Genomic DNA, 20,917 nt, shown 5'->3' on the forward strand with positions numbered 1-20,917 from the left:
TTTAATACTAACAATCACCACCATTAATCTCTCCAATTTAAATTTTTTACTTCACTTCTTAGCCTGAAACCAAAATGCTGTTGGGGTTTCTCTTTGATTTCTGCTTTATAGAAATCAGAATTGTCAGCTTTGATTTCAGTTGACCTGAAGGAGCAGAAATAATAACACATCTTTTCTACTGGCTACAAAATTCAGTTTAAAAAGAAAACAATGCTTTTTACTCAAATTGGGCTTTACTTTCTACCTGCTGAATCCAATTTATATAATTATGGATAGAGACATACTGTACCTTTGATTTGATTTGCATATAATAAAAACACATGTTTGCATTTATTTTACATTTTATATTTTGAAAGTTAAATTTTTCTAATCAATAAACATGAATGAATGGTATAATATTTAAATTAGGCAGATTATAGCAGAATAATTCAGTGTGAGATTTTGATGAGTTGATAAGGCAAAGGAGATGATATATATAAATTGAAAAGGGAAGGGATGATTTAAAAAGTAAATAACAAATGGGTAATGTTAAATATTAGCTAAAGAAAATATAATATCAAAATGGCTAGTTTTTATTACTTTGTAAAAGTAAAAAGTTGAGGTTTGATGTTGATATTCTACTTTACTGCACCAAAGGCAGTCGCCTTTTTTTTCTTTTTTCTTCCTTATCTCACTTCTCCACTCCCTTTCCCCTTCCCTATCATTTCTGCTATTTACTTTTGTACTTCCATTGTATCGCATATTATAAACTAATAAAACTTTTGCCTAAAAAAAAAGAAAATATACTATACTGTAAATCATGGATACCTCAGAATCATTTATTATAAGAGACATATGTTCCTAATATTTCTTTATTAAGCCTTCATGATGGAAATAATAGTAGTAATAATTTCCTTTCCCAGAGACACTGGTAAATCTCTCTGGAAATGGACAAACATTTTGGCAGTCTTAAACTCAACCTTAAAGTGTTACTGAGATATAAATAAATATATCAAGGGGTGGAAGGGCTTGGCAAGTGAAGAGCTCAGAAACAATGTCTTTCGGAAAGGGCTACTATCATGAAATTCTGCAGATTTACAAGTTAGGCAGTTCTGAACTATTTGCAAGGCAACTTAAAGAGAGCCCCAATTACTTCAGCCACTCTGTATGCCTCTAGCCCAGGGGTAGGCAACCTCGGCTCTTTTATGACTCATGGACTTCAACTCCCAAAATTCCTCAGTCAGAATAGCTGACTGAGGAATTCTGGGAGTTGAAGTCCATGAGTCATAAAAGAGCCGAGGTTGCCTACCCCTGCCCTAACCTTTCCAGTGAGTCCATCATCTAGTTGTATCATGTAAAACCATGTAAAAACACAAGAAGGGTTCTGCTAAATCGGGCCTATGGCCAATCTTATTAAACAGTCCATGTGACCCACTGGCCCAACAAGTTAAATTGAAGGTTATCGGTCAAATGATAACTCTGCTTCTATTAAAGACATTAAGAGTAAACATTTTTTTATGTAATGCCTTCTGGCTTATTGGGATGTTTTACAATTTGTAAAAATTCACCATAAAAAACAAGAAGTGACACAAAAGAAGTGATCATTGTAACTTACCGTCACTGTAGTGTTAAAATTACCATGAGATTCCTTATGATGAATCTTGATTCCAACCTTCATGTGTTAAGGTCTCCTGTAGAACTTAAATTACAACAAAGTTGCAAAATTCCTAATCTGGGTTAAGGATCTTTCAGAAGAAGAGTTCATCACAACCAAAAAGGATGAGAAGAGGGTAGCTTTCTATTGCCTTTGCCGCACGTAAGAATTAACAGGTTAGACTAATGGAATAGCAGAGCTAGAAGGGATCTTGGAGGTCTTCAATCCCTGTTCTTAGATTATAAAAAGAATAGGCTACCTTGCTTCTTTGCTCCTCATCTACTTTTCAATACAGAAAGGTATAAATTGTTATCTTACTTTATATAGTTATCTGCCTATAAAAAATTTACAAGCTACTTAACAGTGAGAAGGGCTCTTGGTGTTCTCTGAGCTTGGTTGTTTTCCTGCAGATGTTTCATTAACCAAACTATGTAACATCATCACTGCTAGTAAGGAATGGGTTTTGGTCTGTTTATATTCTAATAGCTTTCTATGTCATATGAGTGGGAGTATTCTTGGAGGTTCTTTGGTTGGATTGTTTACTGTTAGCTTGATGGCATTTCCTTGATTGGAATATTGTTTACTTCTTGATTGTTGGTCTGATGTTTATCTTGGAGTTAATCTATGCCAGGGGTCTTCAAACGTGGCCCTTTTATGACTTGTGGGCTTGAATTCCCAGAATTCCTCAACCAGCATGCCACTCCACCTCTGGCAATGTGAAAAAAGTTGCGATACGTCATGACACATCACGTGCCGTGGCAAGTTCGACACCTGTGGCATAAGCCAAAATGTCAACAGGGACTAAATCTAGGACATCATAAATTCAGACATGGAATTATCATTTCTGTTTTATAAAGAAAATATATATCATTACATCCCCAAACTGGGGAGTATTAATAAGTAAACTTTACTGTGAAATCTATTCATCTTCTATTTAGGGTAAAGCCTGATTATACAATTGTGGCCAAGGTAGTTTTGCTGCAAAATTTGACTTTACCAACTGTGTTCAGTTCTTTCTTGGATTCAAGAAGCACCTCTGTTTGACTCTAAATGACAACTATGAATTTCTTTTTATTTATTTTTTTAGAGCCTGATTTTATACCAAGAGGAACTTGGTACACTGTCCGTCTTTAATATCATTAAAACACAATCTGTAGTTTCACAAAAAGGTTATGGTTCCATGCTTCCATGCAATACATCTGTGTTATGTTTAGATTAGTTAATTATACATAGTATATAGTTAGTGATACACAGTCTAGTGTAAGGATGGCATGGAATTCTTAAGTGCCATATTAGAGGGAAATTATTAATCCCTTTCATGTCACCTTTATAAACAAATTCTAGATTTCATTGAACTACAGGCAAAAATGCCATTAATTTATTCTGCAAAACAGATATATTTCCAGGTATTTTGTCCAGTATTTCACTCTTTATAAATCTTTGCAGAAAATGCATTTTTAATCTTAATGTGTACCTGAATGAGAACTTTCACTTTTTTTGCATATGTGACAGATTTGTGGTATCTTATATAACAGACTAAAAAGCTATTGGATTACTTAAATCAAAATAATCTGCTTTTCCAAAGAGAAATAAATTAGTTTAACTTTTTGATTATACAGTATAAGTGGGTATTGAATATTATTGCTGTTAAACTTTAAAAGACTTTGATATCTGCAAAAGAGACTTAAAAATCAACTTTAATTTTAAACAGACAAGAGAAACTGTCTTCAATCAGAAATACCATCTTTTATGTGTCTTATTGTTTAATAACAATTTCTTCATGTTGGAATTGGTTTGTACAGATGTTATAAAATTAAAGGATATAGTCAATCCAGTGTTTTCCTCTTTGGCTAAACTCAAAGGAAAAATTCTATCTTTCCACAAATGAGATTTTTAGATAGTATAAACTGAATTATTCTTTTTAGTGACATTCTAAACGTTATCTCAGAGACAAGCCAATTTGTATGGAGAAGGTTACTGACTTGTTTTTCTTGAAGCAGTTCTTTCATCTGCTCAGTGGATGGATAGATTCAGAAAAATTAAAAGAGGCAGGATGTTCTCTCTGGGGGGGAAAAACCTTGGAGAAGATTTGGGACTAAAAGTATTTTCCAACCTGTTCCCACCCCAAACATTTTTTACTAAACTTTTATAAGCATATTTTAAATTTGATATTTATCTCAATATAATATGTGTTCAGACTGATCTGATGTTTCCATACTTGGCTTGCTATTCTGATGAATCAATTAATAGATTGAATGCAATTGTGTGAACTAGTGAACTTCAACAGAATTTGATTATTAGCAGATGTGTGCAATGGCCTTCCTTAATTGTTATATAAGACATCCATTTCTATCATGTACTTAACCATGCCATAAATACAGTATTACTGTCCCTTAATTTAATATCCATATTTTTGCCTACATGGACATTTCTGGGTTTCTGGTTTGGCACTTCAAACTGCGAGACAAATTCTCTGCAAAAAAAGACAATGCCTTGTGAAGGAGCCTTTCTGTCTATACAGGGCCTTTGGGTTCTGTAGAGGTCTCCTACTAGCCTGATTTTGTCTCTACTTCTCCAGACAAGCAATGATCCAACTTCAGTTCTTCTTAAGAGTTTGTGTGGCTTTGGAAGGATATAAGACAAGCATTAAAAACCACAGTAAATGAAAGCACATAACTTTTGTGTTTCTGGCATGTTCCAGTGACATTAATATTGCAGAGACTGACTGTCCTTATGTCTCCATATCAATGGATCATACACCATTCTTGGGAGGTTTATCTTGGATACTTTTTTTAAAGTATACAAACAAAGGATAAGCAGCGTTTGTATTCCAGGCGTGTATTTTGTCTCCTCTGTCATTTTGCTGTTCTTTTCATTATCATTCTCTCCCCCCTCCCTTTCAGAAATAATGATGTAAGTAATGAGGGGGCATACTAAACATTTTTTTCTGTGTATAATGTAAAAGAAATTCCATCATTAATGTTGATTGTTTATCTCATTTATTACGTTAAATTGAAACTGTCAGCCCATAAACATTCTTGTCTTTGAAAGCATCCTTCTTTGTTAAATGAATTCCCATAAGCCTGTGATTTGCTTATAATTTTGTGGTTATGAATTCCGGAAGAGTAATCATGTACGTCTGCAGCACAAAACATGCTGTGGTGTCAAGCCCAACTTCTGTCAAATTGGGATGAAGAAGTGAGGGCAAAGTTGAGCAAAAGAAAGAGATAGATACTGGGAGAAGCAGAAGCAGAATAGTAATGTTGTTTGGTTTAACAAGTAGATACTGTATAATATGCCTACTGTATAATATGCTAGAGTAGAGGCCCCCAACCTTTTGGGTAGCCGGGACCGGTTCCATGGAGATAGATTTTTCCGCAGATGGAGGGGGCATGGCTTTGCATGCTGCCAGCATCCTGAGGATGGGGCTTCACTTGTTTGTGCAGCCCGGTTTCTGGCATGCTGTGGACCAGTGCCAGTCCATGGACCAGGGGTTGGGGACCCCTGTGCAAGAGGTCTTCAAGAAAGGGTGGACAACCATTGGTCTGGGATGGCATAAGGACTCATGCCTTGGGCAGGAGGTTGAACTAGAAGACTCCAAGTTCCCTTCCAGCCTTATGCTTCTATAATTCTTAACACACTGTGTGTGTGGAGGGAACATTCTCAAGTTCTCTGCTATCCAACTATGGGTAGTGATGATGAAACTTTTACAGGTGTTCCTTCAAACCCAGGTAACAAATTCATTGGTATGGAACAGGTACTTGCTCTGAGGAAAAGTTCCAGCCATATCTGCCACTACTCTTAGTGGATAGATCACCATGAAGTTTGCTACATATAAGAACCTTATATACTGAAACCTTACGTGATCAAAGGAATATGTGAACAAGTTGTGATCAGCTACTTTCACATGGGTTTTGGTAGGGGGAAAAACCCAGTACAGTTAACTACTATCTTACCAGGAGCCCTGGTGGTGCAGTGGTAAGAATGTAGTGTTGGAGTTCTGTTTTGATGGGGCTTAAGGTTAACTCAGTCTTCCATCCTTCTGAGGTCAGTAAAATGAGGACCCAGATTGTTGGGAGCAATAAACTGACGTTGCACAGCTGCCCAGAGAGTGCTGTAAAGCACTATGAGGCACAGTGGTGGGATTCAAATATGTATGTAAACAACTGGTTCTCTGTGTGGATGCCACTTCCAGAAATCCATTCTGGGCCTGGGCAACAAAAAATTAGCTACCAGTTCTACCGAAGTCAGCTGAATCCCACCATTGATGTAGCGGTATATAAGTCTAAGTGCTGTTGCTATAGCTATCTCTGAAATGCATGCTACAGTAAACAATGGTCCCTACAACGCTGACCATTTCTGCTTGTAGATGTTACAGAATGGGCTTGATTTTTCTGAATCTTTCATATTACACCAATCAACTTTATAATTAGCTGATGTTTCTTCATATTTCTTATTTTGTGTGTCTTTAAAACAAAGTGATCATCAATGTCTGTACTTCTTCCTCAAATAAGCAAACAAAGCAAATGCAACAACAGAAAAATATCCATGATTTTAACTGGAAATTTAATGAATGAATAAACTGGCACAAAACGTAATTGGAGAAACAAACTAAGTTACCCTTTAGTCTCTTTCCATTGTACTGCTTAGAGCTGTAGATAGCTCTTTTTTTTTTTGGCTTTTTCAAACATCCCAAATCAAAGTGGCTCCAGTGGTAAGCACAGCCTTATTTTAGCATTCTTGTGGCCTGGTATTTGCTCCATGGGATTGGTCTCAAGTAGCTATTGCAGCCTTGTTAATCAGTCAAAATCAGCTGTACCTTTATGAAAGAGCAATGCAGGTCTTTTCCTATTATACTCTTCCCAGATTTGATAGTTAATGTTTATGCATTGGTGCTCTCTATTAAACTTGGTGAAATCGTTCACAGCTAAACACCAAAAACAAATTGCATTACATCTGTTGTTCTGATATTGTGACTGAATTTGGCGTGAATATGATCAGGAAGGTGAAGGTGTTAAGAACAGAGCAGTCAACAACATTCTAAGCCACTTCCCAACTGTTTCCTCCATAGGGATGTACTGTAATAAGGAAATTTTTCTAGTTTTTTTTTCTTTTCAGCCAAATCTTGTCTATTTTTGAAATTATTATTTTTCCAGTTTTCCTAGCTATAGCAAATTTAATTCCCTTCTATTTTAGTTTTGGAGGGCTAATAGAATAGAATATATATCCCTTCAGATAATTTTTTTCAACATTTAATTGGGTTGGAAAGAATAAAAAGATCTGGAAGAACTGGGTAAAACATGGACAGAAATTGTGGCAAGACAAAGTTAAATTCAACATTCTGAAACGGTATATTTATGCATACATATCTATATTATATTATCTATAACATATCTATACATGACCCATTTGCACATGACTTATTTTTAAAAATAAAAGTGTGAAATACAACCCATTCTGAGTATTTAATAGCATTAAGGCTTTCAGAATGCATTAAAATATTCACACGCTATATATTATCTTTACATGGTTAATCTCTGTATACATCAGGCAAAGGTCTTATTTTCTTCCTGCATGTTGACTCTCCTTTCCTGTTTCCTAGGAAAATGTTTCAATGAAATCAGAAATGCGGGCAAATGAAATTCAGCGGCTTGAGCAAACCATACAGGATTTAAAAACAAAAATTGCAGAGCTAGAGAAACAGTTTCCAGCAACTGAGGTGTTGGTTTCAAGCAGAAGCGTGCGGAATGAGACAGAACAGCCAACTCATGAAGGATTACCTAACGGAGATTTTCAAGAACATGAGTTGTGTGCTCTAGTTAAAACTATAGCTGCAACATCTGTGCAGACATCTCCAACAGATGACTGTTTAACACACATAATGCCTTCCGACAATACACTGCCACAAGCACCTCCCCACCTCAAAGGGGATCCAGGTCAAGGGCCAACTCAACAGTTGCCAGCACTTGAGCCACAACCCACCTTTTGCTCTGAAATAGCTTTAGTTCTGTCACCAAAACGGATTTCAGTACAGCTGGATGCTTTTCAGGAACAATTGACAATGCAACAAACTTCATGTTTGCTTCAAGAGGAATCTGTGCCATCAGCTCCCCATCTTCCTCTGAGTACGGAGACTGTAACATGGAGTGAGCATTCCCCATCTTTACCTTCTCTCATCACTTCTGCTCCTCTATCTACTGACACTGGAATTTCCCTGCCTGAGGCAGGCACCCCATTTTTATCTTTATCAGTGTCACCTTCCTCATCCCTCTCTGCCTCAGGGTATTTAGGGTCCTCATCTGACATAGTACCAACCTCTGCTTCATCATTCCCTGCAAAAAGGACTTCTTCCCCATCATGTCTGACAGGAATGGACATGATACCACCTATCCCTTTATCTCCTGCAAGAATCTCATCTATGCCACCTTTGCCTACTGCTGGACTATCTACTGAGATTCCATCTCCACCACCTTTTCCTGTAACTGGAGTCCCACCTCCTCCACCTTTGCCAGGACCAGTTACTTCCTTTTTGCCCAGGATAGTGACACCTCCTCTGCCGCCACCCCCATTGCCAGGCATGGGAGTTCCACCTCCTCCGCTGCCACCCCCATTGCCAGGCATGGGAGTTCCACCCCCTCCACCCCCATTACCAGGTATGGGAATGCCATCCCCTCCGCCCCCACCTCCATTGCCAGGTATGGGGATGCCACCTCCTCCACCCCCACCTCCATTGCCAGGGATGGGAGTTCCACCTCCTCCACCCCCGTTGCCAGGTATGGGGATGCCACCTCCTCCACCCCCACCCCCATTGCCAGGCATGGGAGTGCCTCCTCCTCCACCACCACCACCACCTCCCCCTTTGCCAGGCATGGGAGTGCCACCCCCTCCTCCACCGCCCCCTTGGCCAGGTATGGGGGGACCTCCTCCTCCTCCTCCTCTGCAAGGACTGACAGTGCTGCCTCCTCCACCTCCTTTGCCTGGGGCGGGAGCTCCTCTACCTGGAATAGGTGTGCCACCACCCCCAGCTCCTAGTCTTCCACAAGTGTCTGGGTTTCTTCCTCCTCCTTTGCCAACCGGTTTATTTGTAATGGGAATTAACCAGGAAAAAAGTAGCAGAAAGCATGCAATAGAACCCTCTCGACCCATGAAGCCTCTTTATTGGACAAGAATCCAGCTACATAACAAAAGGTAACAATATGTTAAAAATGTTGATCTCAACCTTTTGAAATGCAACATCAGTTTCTCTAGAACTGTAAACCCAGTAAGCCATTTGTATGTACATGGTTCTTTCTGTAGCAGTATAAATTCAGAACTGTAGCTTAAAATGCCTTTTCACTGTATTGGTTTTTAATTCTTTGTGAAACAACTGTTGGGAAGAAATATTATCCTAATATTTTCTAAAGGTAAATACTACCATGTGGTATAATCTTACCACATAGTTCTTGGCAGGATACACTTATCTTTCCAATGCAACAATGTGTATTATTATCCTGTCTTAATCAAATGTAATAACATGGGTATGTTTGGATTATTTTTTTCATGTATATCGGCTTTTCTCAAGGACCAGTTCATACTCATCATGCCTCAGTACTAGATTCCTTTGGGGGGGTGGGGGGGGGGTTCTTACCTCTTTCTACAGTCATATGAAGATAACCTATTGTGAATTGAGGTTTATGTGTGCATGGCTAAACTTTAGCAGACCTAAACACATGTCCAGATGGTGGCTGGAAATGAACCAATAACAGACTTGTTCCATGAACAATCTGGACAACTCCTCCCTCCCACAAAAAAACCCCTTATTACCATCCCTTGTCTGAAAATATCCAAAAGTTCCCATGGGTAGCAAGTTTGAAGATTGACACGGGCAGACAAATTTATGCACACAGTAGAGAAGCAGAAGTGTTTTGGAATTGCTAGAAGTTAGCTTGAGTGAACAAGGATGTGTTCTGTTTATACATTTTAGATCTGGTGCTCACTTTGGGATGCAGTGTTTTTACCTCCAAATGAGAAATGACAGATATTGAATAAGCTGATCTGTTTTTGAATTTCACTCTCATGAAGAAGACCAAGTGGTTTTAAGGAAAGGATAATTTACACATGTTCAAAAGTTTACTACTGTTTTATAAGCTTTATATAGCTTAAGGAACAAATCTGTGTTATAGGCCTCCATAATACCAAACTTTGCATCATTGTGTCATTTTGCAGAAAAAGCTTTTTCTGCGTTAAGGCTTTGGAATAATAAAATTTCACAGACTTGTTCTATAGGGATGGAGAGCAACTTCAGTGAGGCTACTTGAGACGGGAGATTTCAGATGAGGGCTGTACGTGATAGAATCTTGTACCTTCTATTTCTTTTAGTGTCTTGTTGATTCTTGGCATTTCTGAAATGTAAATCTCTCATCCACTATCTAAGTGGAATTTGTGCCCTCAAATTAATATTTCTTGTGCAAAGTAGAGAGCCAAGCATATTTTCAGAGAAATCACCCAGTTTTTAACTTACATATTACCCAGTTCTTTACTTTCACATTAAAAATAAGCTCTAGGCTTATCAAGAGAAAGTACAAAGTCAAAAGGTCTGAAGAGGAGCATGAATGGCTATGAAAAGGACATTGTAGCTCCTAATGTGGGTGGATAAGGCTATTACAAGGCATGGATGGTTCTGTATATGACCATGGTATAATGGGTGAATTTTCAAAATGCTTCATTAGGTGGTGGTGGTTGCTGCTGCTGCTGCTGTTGTTGTTGTTGTTGTTGTTGTTGTTGTTATTATTATTATTATTATTATTATTATTATTATTATTATTATTATTATTATTATTATTATTTGGAGAAACAGTAAACTGAAGTGAGAACCAATTTGGATTTCCCTTTCTTTCTGCCCTGGTTTAATTTACTACTATGTGCACAATTCCCTTTCCCCATTTTTATAAACTGTTGGCAAGCTCTCCTATATCAATTTTATTTTCAATGGGATCAAAGATAAAGGTATAACTGTGTTAGGAAAATCTCAAGAAATTGGGAGGCAAAAAATCCTTGTTACTCAATATGATTTTCTTTCAGATATAATCTGTGAGCTATGCACTAGTTGATGGTGCATATGGAAAGTTATAGGAAGTCTTAATAGTTATCATTATCAGACAATGCTTTGGGTAAAGCTCATGCTATATTTTCTGAGAGTGTTTTCTTTTTGTTCCTCTCCCTTAATTATATTTTTGGCTTACTATTCCACATATTATTTTTCTCAACTATTGTAATAAGCATGGTAAGCGACCTTCAGTATGAATCTGATAATTTATAAATTATAGCATGTATATCTATTATCTAAATATAAATATAGATCCCACTGAAAAGTACTATTTATATGTTGTGCAGGAAATTGGCAGCATATTTATTTTATGAATCAAAGTTTCAATATTTTTGTAGTCCATTTTCAATTGGAAAAGTGAATGTTAGCAGTGAAACTGATAATTCATCTATCTTCATTCCACCATTTTGTGACTATTTAGTCTGATGTTGTCCTACATAGGTCTTTTGCTTAACTTTAGAGATTCTAGTGCTTCACTTGTGTGGGAAAAAATTGAAGAGCCTTCAATAGATTATCATGAATTTGAAGAACTGTTTTCTAAAACAGCTGTTAAAGAGAGGAAGAAACCTATTTCGGATACCATCACCAAGACAAAGAATAAACAAGTGAGTATTAAATTGCATTTTTCTTTAGTGGGAATTGGAAAACTTTGATTAAGTCTACTGGAAGACAGCAAGCATGAACAGGAGATCTGTGAATATCTCTTGACTGCTTCATGCAGCAGTCTGAAGGGAGAAGGATATACATTCAGCGGAAACAAACGCTTATGAACAGTGCCATATTGAATATATGTATTTTTTGAGAAATGGAGAAGAAATGTTAAAATTAAAAATAAAATGTACAGGGCAGAACAGAGAGAAGATATGATAGGCTGTTCAATGTATAATAGCAAAAGATAGGCAAGGAATGGAATGGAGAGGGAGATGAACCTCTTTTTGCATTGGTTCTTGGCTCTAATCAGCTTCAGGGTACTCATGGATAAACTGAGAATTTATTGAGGCTTCTCATAGCATGGGCAATTGAATAAATCTTGAAAACTAATAATAATTCCACAGTTTTTCCTGCTTTTAATTGTTGGAAACTATTAATGAAATATTTATATTTTACTTGATTTTGGTTTTAACTCTTAGTTTGAGTGCCAAACATTAGAAAGAAATGGTGTATAAATCTATAAATCTTTGCTATTCAGCCTTATCAATGTATTTAGTCTTATTCAGGATTTAGTTAGCAACTAGAACGTAAGGTGACAATGTGTAAAGAACTAAGAATTCTCCTTTTTTACTTGATTTTACTATTGTTAGACAATTGTTGGTCAAAAGCACGTTGCATATAACACTGATATAATTACAGTTAGTGGAGAAACATAAAATAACATTATACCAATAGATGAAAGAGCTGAAGGATCAAGCTGAGGAGACATTCTGCTGGAGAAAATCAATGAGATTTTTAAGAATCAGCACTGACTTGATGACACGTAATCAGCAATCACGTTGATAGATTGCTTGAACAATTATATTCTTCTTTTTGAAATACTATTTTCCTTTTAATATTCTTCTCTCTTCTCAGACTTAGAATATCTTGTGACTGCTAATGCCTGTTCAAGGGATCAGGCAGATGACCAGTTTTCTATCTAAGATTATCTTAATTGATCCAAGGCCATTCATAGATAATTTGCATCTAAATGTTAGAAACACAGCAAAAAATTATCTTTTGTGTTGAGTTAACATTTGACATTGTAATAATATATATGGTGAAGTGGAATTCTTGGCCAAACATAGTGTCTGGCTTTATCAAGGTGGTAAGCACATCATTAAATGAACACTCATGGAATTCATTAATTTTGGGGACTGGGATTTCTTTCTAGGAATTCTAAATTATAAAGATGCTTATTTACATTTATGCATTGAAACTATAGAACAACTGGAAATAGGAATCAGAATGTAGTATTTCTGTTTTTTTAACATAGAATTAAATAGCAATTCCAACTAATATGAGCATCTATACTTCCATTAAGTACACAACTGACATTGTTAGAACAGTTGCTGAGCTTTCAAATATATCTGTTTGTGTAGAACTCAGTTTTGCTTTATAGAGTTTTTTAAATATATATATATAGTATTAAATAATTTATTAATTAAGAAAGGTGCATTTTTTCCATTTCATTTATGATAGGGATGGCTGTATATTCAAATAAGTGTGTGTAACATTTTAAATTTTATTTAACATGAAATTTAGAAACACAAACTTCTGCAAACAATAAAATGATGGCTACTGAGTTGTGTTTTGCAAACAGTGATTAAATAGGCAGGCAGTAGTTGTGGTTAAACATTAGGGGCTGTGGTTTCAAATGTCTGGCAGGATCTGTTTTCTTTTGCAGTAGTAAGCATTTTATTGTATTATTTTAAAGCGTATTTTTTAAAACTTGGAGCAGAATATCCTGAAAGGTCTCTAAGAGGACATGTTTTCTACAAAACAGGTTTATTGAAAATGTAATTGAGTTCTGATAAAAATATGAATGTGTGTGGGAATATGGCACTGAGGTACAATACAGGTAGTCCTTGACTTACGACCACAATTGAGCCCAAAATTTTTGTTGAGAGTTGTCAAGTGAGTTTTGCCCCATTTTACAGTTGTTCTTCTTCTCATAGTTGTTAAGTGAAAAATCATCATAAGTCCCTTCCTTTTTTCAGTGCCATTGTAACTTCAAATAGTCATTAAATGTTGGATGTAAGAGAAGTTGATGTAATTAATCAAATGCAATTAGTTAATTTTTAAAATGTATAAGGCTACCCATTTTATCCATCAGAACTCTGGTGACTCACAAACAGTGAGAAAACACAACAGAACAGTAAAGCCAATATACAAAAAAGAAAAAAAATCATAGTACACCAAACAACATTCCGCAACCAATACATAATTGCAGATGTTCGGCTCCAGCCTTACCTGATCCCATTGCCTGAGGGAAAAGCTCCTGGAAGGTTAGGAAAGTGGGTGTGGGGGTCCTTCATTCTAGTGGGGGAGAGGGCATTCCACAGACCAGAAGCTCCTACTACCTAGATATTACTAGGTGACAACATCTAAGAAAGAGACCTGGAGCAGGGATGCTCTATCCAGCTTGGTAGAGTAGGCAGATACCCTCAGGGAAAGGTCTGTGCCATGCAGATCTTTAAGAGTAATAACCAGTCCCCTAAACTCCACCCAGAAAGAAACTGGGAGCCAGTGCAGCTCCCACAGCAATAGCAGTTGTAATTTCCAGCTGTTCTTTAAAAGTGGTCCTATATATAGTATATTACAGCTATTTAACCAGGAAATAACATAAGGCATAAGCGACTGTGAGCAAGGTCTCCTGGACCAGTGTTGAGCAGAACCTGGCAGACAAATCTGTGCCACCTGCTCATTAACCATGCGAATAATGCACTGGAACTATATTGAATATCTTTTTTTAAGAAAAAAGATAACCATAACAATAATAATAATAAGTTGGAAGGGACCTTGGAGGTCATCTAGTCCAACCCCCTGCTCAGGCAGGAAACCTTATACCATTTCAGGCAAATGGCTGTCCAGTCTCTTCTTAAAAACCTCCAGTGTTGGAGCATTCACCACCTCTGGAGGCAGGTTGTTCCACTGGTTAATTGTTCTAACTGTCAGGAAGTTTCTCCTTAGTTCTAGGTTGCTTCTCTCCTTGACTAGTTTCCATCCATTGCTTCTTGTCCTGTTTTCAGGTGCTTTGGAGAATAGCTTGACTCCCTCTTCTTTGTGGCAGCCCCTGAAATATTGGAACACTGCTATCATGTCACCCCTCACTCTTCTCTTCGTTAAACTACACATACCCAATTCCAGCAACCGTTCCCTATATGTTTTAGCCTCCAGTCCCCCAATCATCTTTGTTGCTCTTCTCTGTACTCTTTCTAGAGTCTTGACATCTTTTTTACATCGTGGTGACCAAAACTGGATGCAGTATTCCAGGTGTGGCCTTACCAAAGCATTGTAAAGTGGTATTCCCTGACCATTTGTCCTGTAAAGAAGTCTGCAATCTGATAATCACTCCTGTTATAGTCATAGAAATAATAAAGTTTATAAAGATTTTCTGCTATATCTTTGACTAGTAAAGTCCGGATTCTTATGCTCTAATGAGCACCTTGGTTTTCTAAACTTAATCATTTTTAACATTTGCATATCACATTTACAAATATTGATGCTGTATAAATGGTCAAGATATTGGCTTGTTCTTTTCTAAAAAAATGCTCCAAAGGAAGAATGTCTAACAAAAACAGTACTGAAAAAGTGATGAAATGAGTCACCACTTTTTGGAGAGACTTCCCCATCCCAGCCATAATTCACCATGACGGTACCATGAGGAAAAAGTTGATCCACTATATTTTAGATGTTCCCCTGGATGTTCAGAAAAATACATATGGGAAACAGTGGCATGTTAAGATATATGTTGTTTAGGATTCTTGATCAAAACTAAAACTCCAAACTCAGTTGTAACTAATGAATTTGGAATATGATACTAGCCTTCCCCACCAATTCAGTGTGGTATAAACAGGGGCTACTTTTTTGTAGCAAAAAAGGACATTATAATGGTACAGTGGTACCTCAGTACTCATCATTAATTGATTCCTGGAAGCACGATGAGTACTAAAAACAATAAGTACCAAACAAATTTTTCCCATAAGGAATAATGTGGTGAGTCACAAAGCAGCCGACACAAACAAGTTCTAGCTAGTCCATTGAGTATCAAACAAATGATGAGTACCAGGGCAAAATTTTCAAGCATTGAGTACCAAATTGATGAGTTTCAAAGCAGATGAGTACCAGGTTACCTCTGAATTGCCATATTTCAACCTTAAAGATGTGATTAAAGATGAACGATTGCTCACAGTTCTTGCGTCAATAAAATAAACACTGTTTGCTGGAGAATATGCATGGGAGGTTGCCCAGTTTTCTTTGTGATGGATGGGATGAAAATCCTCATGTATACAGAACAGTCTTCCAGTCATAGATAGTAATTAGGAAACCTTTAGTATTCAGTAGTATGAAACAGTTCATAATCCAAAGTATCATTGCATTCAGCTCTATGCATATAGAGCTAATACCAAGCCTAATAAGAAAGAACAGTAATTCATGACAGCTGAGAAAAGGAACATTTAAATATTGCAACATGTCAAGGGAGGCATCACAACAAGAATTAAATTTTAGATTTAGAAGGGGGCCGCAATGCCCACCCCTGTGTGAATTAGTGTTTTTGGCATCATGCCTTTATTTCTATGTGATATTATTGCAAAATGCAATACTATAGTGTTGTGGATGAGACTTTTAAAGATTTCTCCTTAGGATTTTTTCTATCACTGAGTGAAATGCTGCTAGTTTTGTAACTAATAATCAGCTATGTTTAGTTTTTTACCTAAACATAGTTAATGATATTCTGCACAAGAAATTTAGTTTAACATCAGAATTTGAAAACATTTCTTCACTTGCTTTGGGTATTTTTTAAAGCTGAGGATTCTCTGATTGTTTCTAATTAGTGAAATGTTTAAATCTGTCTTGCTCTGTCTCTTGTTGTAGAACATGATGCTTATTTTTACTTATTACTGTATATGTGAATCTAAACAATATGAGAAATCTTTCATCCAATGTCATACAAAGAAGCATTAACAAGAACAGTTCTATATTAATTAGGGATTAGTTCTTTAAAACAACACATGTAATGTATTTCTTTTATCCAGCCAATTGGAATGCTGCAATTTTAATGACAAAAATACGATGAAAGTTTGCTTCAAATACAATTTGAAGACCTCTGTATAAAAAAATGTCACATGAGGCAATGGATATTGGGTAGGGTAAGATGGTAGGAAAAGAGAACAAAATGTTAGGAAGGGCCATTATTTTATTAACAGTTCAAATTTAGAATAGAGAGTAGGCATTCATAGACATAAGAGTTAGATGTAGTACCAGATAAGCCATAGAAAAATATTTGTTATCATATAATAACACTAACTGAATTGCAAAGAATGGAAATACATTCTTCGTTGCTGGAAAAAAATTCAATCTAAAATGCTGCTTACTATTTGGAAGTTATTTTAGTCACCACTGTTGAAACATTTGGTAGTAGGTAGAAGAGAAAAAAAGAAAAAAAAATGGGACCAAAGTACTGTTTCCAACTAAAGGAATGTTAACTAGGCATATGTAGTGGGGCTGGCTGAAAGGCTTTGTGGGAGCCTGCCTGGGGAGAGCTCGGACAACTGCTGCAGGTTTTGGGCACAGTGGGCATGGATCAGGCAGAAGGAAAGAAAAAAGAGGAAATAAAGGTGGTGGGGTGGTTGCTGTTGTTGTTGTCAGGGAGAGACCAGGTGAAGTCAGAGAAGGATTTGAGGTTTTAGCTGATCCCTCTCTTTGAAAGAGAGGGAAGGAGAGAGTGAGAGAGAGTGAGAAGGTGGAATTTTATTGCTTTCTTTCACAGGGGGGGATATCCTGAGTGGAGGAGGAGAGAGAGAGAGAGAGAGAGAGAGAGAGAGAGAGAGAGAGAGAGAGAGAGAGAGAGAGAGAGAGTTGTTGGGGTTGCTAAATTCAGATTTTAACAATAAAGAAAAGGGGAAGAGTCTGTGAGTGACAACAGAAGAGAAAGAGGCTGGTCGCTACTGCTTTGGAGACTAGCGGCCACCCGAACTTTGATTACTGTTACTTGTACAAGTTACAGACATTGTGGGCAGTTGCTCTCACAGGGCAAGCTGTTACTGCAGAATGCTGACCATCTTTGTTCGTGCTCCCAGTGCTGCCTGGAGCTGGGGTTTTCCCCACTCCTTTGTTTCCAAACAGTCACTTGACTATTGCTGCTATGACTGCTGGGGGCTGTTGAACCCCGCCAAGCATTGACTATCGGGGTTAGGGGCTGGTCATCTTCATTCCTGAAAGCCCCCCCCCTTGATGATGAGAATCTGCTACCTCCTCGCTTCTTGTGAGCTCTCGCTGAAAAAGACACTTTATTAACACCTCGAGAGCGCAGCTACTGAGTGCAACGGAGGGCCTGGGCTTTGGCATCCTCTGAGGGGGTAATGCTACATCTGGGGGCTCATCCAAGATTCCCTTCCTTCCCCCCCCCCCTCTTTAGCAAGGGAAGGTCAATCTCATGTAGGGATATGAGGCAGGCGAACAGAATGGACTCTAACGTGGCTATCAGGTGGTGCAAAGAGCAGAATAGTGAAGTAAGGATGAGTGTAGTAATTGATATTCCTGGTGATGTTTGGTCAGAGGAGCGAATTTTACAGATATTGAGGGTTCTTGTCCTGGATCAGAGGGTATATGTGATAGATATGAGGGTGGATTGTGATTCCCCCCATTTTTATGTACTGCTGGAATGGAAGAAGAGTATTCCGGAGTGCTTCCAGGTTGAGAGTTTGCAACTGACAGAAGAAGTCAGAGTAAGGGTGATTCTTCCGACTGTATGGAGCATACCTTCGACCAAACCAAAGAGAAGTGTGCTTCCTTACCCATCGGGATAGCGGAAGCAAGGTTCACACAGGCAGCGGGAAGTTTGACTTCCATCCAAAATCTGATGGGGGCGGTTTATTGCATAGGAACTGGATATAGGAAATTATGTACTTTTTCAGGGATGCAACTGGTGCCAGAAGAGGAAGAAGAGTATGAAGCTTGGAAGGAGCAGGCAATACAACAGTTGAGGAGTGGGATACACTGGACACCCAGAAAAGGCAACAAGTTACAGAGAGTTTAAAGGGCCCTACTGCAGAAGCTATTAGAAGTTTAACATTGAGCCGGGGACATTTTACCTTATTGCATGATGAATTTGGATCAGCTGAGACAGTCTCTAGCTTACTGTTTCATTTGGAACACATGTATCAGAAGAGGGGTGAGAAGCTGTCTGAATATATAAGGTGCCTGAATAGACTATTATATCAGGTTGTGGAGGGGGGGATTAGATCCAGCTGAGGTGGAATAAGCCAGGATAGAACAACTCTCCTGGGGTGCTTGGGCTTCAGACCGTGTCTGGAAGCCGAAGCACCAAAGCTAGAGGGAATGCTTGGGAGTCAAAGCTAGAGGGAATGTTTGGGGGTATCACAAGCTTATAAGGAGAGTGCGGGCAACTGAGGTAGTGGAGGAAGCTAAGGAGGTGACAGGCGAGTTGCCGGTGGGATGGCTTTTACGCCCAGGAGTGGGAAAGGCTAGGGAGAATGATGATCGGTTAACTATGTTGCAAGCCCAGATACTGCATTTAATGAAGATAATGGCTTCCTGGACAATAATGGGTGGCCTGCCCCCAAACGGAGGTTGGGCTGGGCCAACTGATGGGGGAATGGGCCCATCTGCCCTGGTTAATAATTCAATGAGACCAATGGTTTATTACAATTGTGGGGCTGTGGAGCATTATAGGCATGCATGTACAAAACTGTACAGAAGATCAGGGAACCCAGTGCAGACAGGAAACTGTCAAGGGCCCCAGTGAGGGAGCTAGCTGGGTGCCTGGTGATATCAATCAGCCCCGACAAGGAAACCCTCATTGAAAATGGTAGTGATGGGAGTACCCCCTTTAGTGAGGAATCTCCACCCCCTTGAATTGACAAGCTGGAGCCATGGGGCCCCAGCAACAGTCTTTGGAGAATCAAGTGCAGATTGTTGAACCAGACACTGGGGTTCCTACTACTGGGGTTCCCTGGCAGCTGGTGGGCCCTTCTCCAATGGTGTCAATGCAGGTGGAAGTTATTTACACTAAGGCCCTTTTGGATTCGAGTGCGCAAGTCACATTATTATATAGGGATTTTATGACAAATATTTGACATATATTCCCATACAGGAATTGATTGATTTGAAGATAAGTGGTATTGGGACTGAGAAATTTCTCTATGATGGATATTTACCTGTATCGTTAACATTTGGGCCTTCTATTGCTGGGTATACGGAGACCTTTGAGACTCTGGCTATTGTGCGCACTTGTCCCCCGGGAGTTAGTCAGGGTTCACTGATTGTGGGGATGAACACCTGTTTGGTTAGGCGGTTACTCACCCCAGTTGTTCCCTTGGGGGATGACCCAATAGGAGCTGGTCATCTTCGTTCCTGAAAGCTCCTCCCTTAACAACGAGAATCTGCCAGCTCTTCACTTCACGTGACCTCCTGCTGGAAAAGACACTTTATTAACGCCACAAGAGCACAGCTGCTGAGCACCGCAGAGGGAAATGGAGCTGGGAGGGCCTGAGCTTTGGCTGCCTCTGAGGGGTAACTCTACACATACTTAGGATGTCTCTGTTTTCACACCATGCTCAGGTTCACGGATTCATTCGTTCATTCATTCATTCATGCATTCATTCATACTTTGTATTTCTAGACTGCCCATTTCCTTCAAAGAGGTTTAGGTCCTTGTCTTTTTTTTCTTTAGATATGTACTTTACATCGTTTATAGTATTTTAAAACCACAAAGGTACTTGTTTGTCTATTAAAGATGTTAGAGTCTAAGTCCAAGCAAATCTGAGCAGCATTGTCCATTAAATGTCTAGTATAACCTTTTAATTAAAAAAATAGAAAACATCTCAGGGACTTTTTTTTTAACAGGCTAACGAATACTTGTTTAAAAAAAATCAGGGAAGATTTATAAGATGGCTTGGTCAACCAAGACTTAAAAGTAGAGTACAGTTACATCTGGTTGCCATTACTGGACTTTTGCTGACAAAGATTAATTGACACAGCATTTGGACTTTGCTTTTCTTGTTTTTCTAAGAGATATTATGTGTAGAAGAAAGAATATGTGTCACTTAGAGATGGCGATAAGCTATTAAAATAGTTATTATCTGCTGGAATGAAACGGAAAACTACCTTTTCTTTTTCTTTCCCTCTTTCTTCTCTGTTCCTTAGTCACATAGCACCACCACCACATTTTTTCCCCTCTTTTTTTGTACTTTTCTGTTTGTATTTTTTGTAATTATATATATATATATATATATATATATATATATATATATATATATATATATATATATATATATATATATATATATATATATATATATATATATATATATATATAATAAGGGAAGTGGTGGCTCAGTGGGTTAGGACGCTGAGCTTGACGATCAGAAGGTCAGCAGTTTGGCGGGTCGAATCCCAAGTGCCGCGTAGCAGAGTGAGCGCCTGTTACTCTTCCCAGCTTCTACCAACCTAGCAGTTCAAAAGCACGTAAAAATGCAAGTAGA

The 20,917-nt window shown here is 38.2% G+C and overlaps 1 protein-coding gene across 1 annotated transcript in view; it reads left to right on the forward strand.

The window, feature by feature from the left end:
- FMN2 (formin 2) overlaps positions 1-20,917 on the forward strand; it is a gene marked incomplete at its 5' end in the record, with an annotated part of 196,809 nt that overhangs the window by 45,860 nt on the left and 130,032 nt on the right. Inside the window, 2 exons of the mRNA XM_081323350.1 lie at positions 7,236-8,821; positions 11,179-11,323. Coding sequence (XP_081179476.1) covers positions 7,236-8,821; positions 11,179-11,323 — 1,731 coding nt within the window. The remainder of the gene's footprint in view (positions 1-7,235; positions 8,822-11,178; positions 11,324-20,917) is intronic.

The sequence above is a fragment of the Vipera berus genome (assembly GCF_964194415.1).
Source record: "Vipera berus genome assembly, chromosome: 1".
NCBI classification, from domain to species: domain Eukaryota; kingdom Metazoa; phylum Chordata; class Lepidosauria; order Squamata; family Viperidae; genus Vipera; species Vipera berus.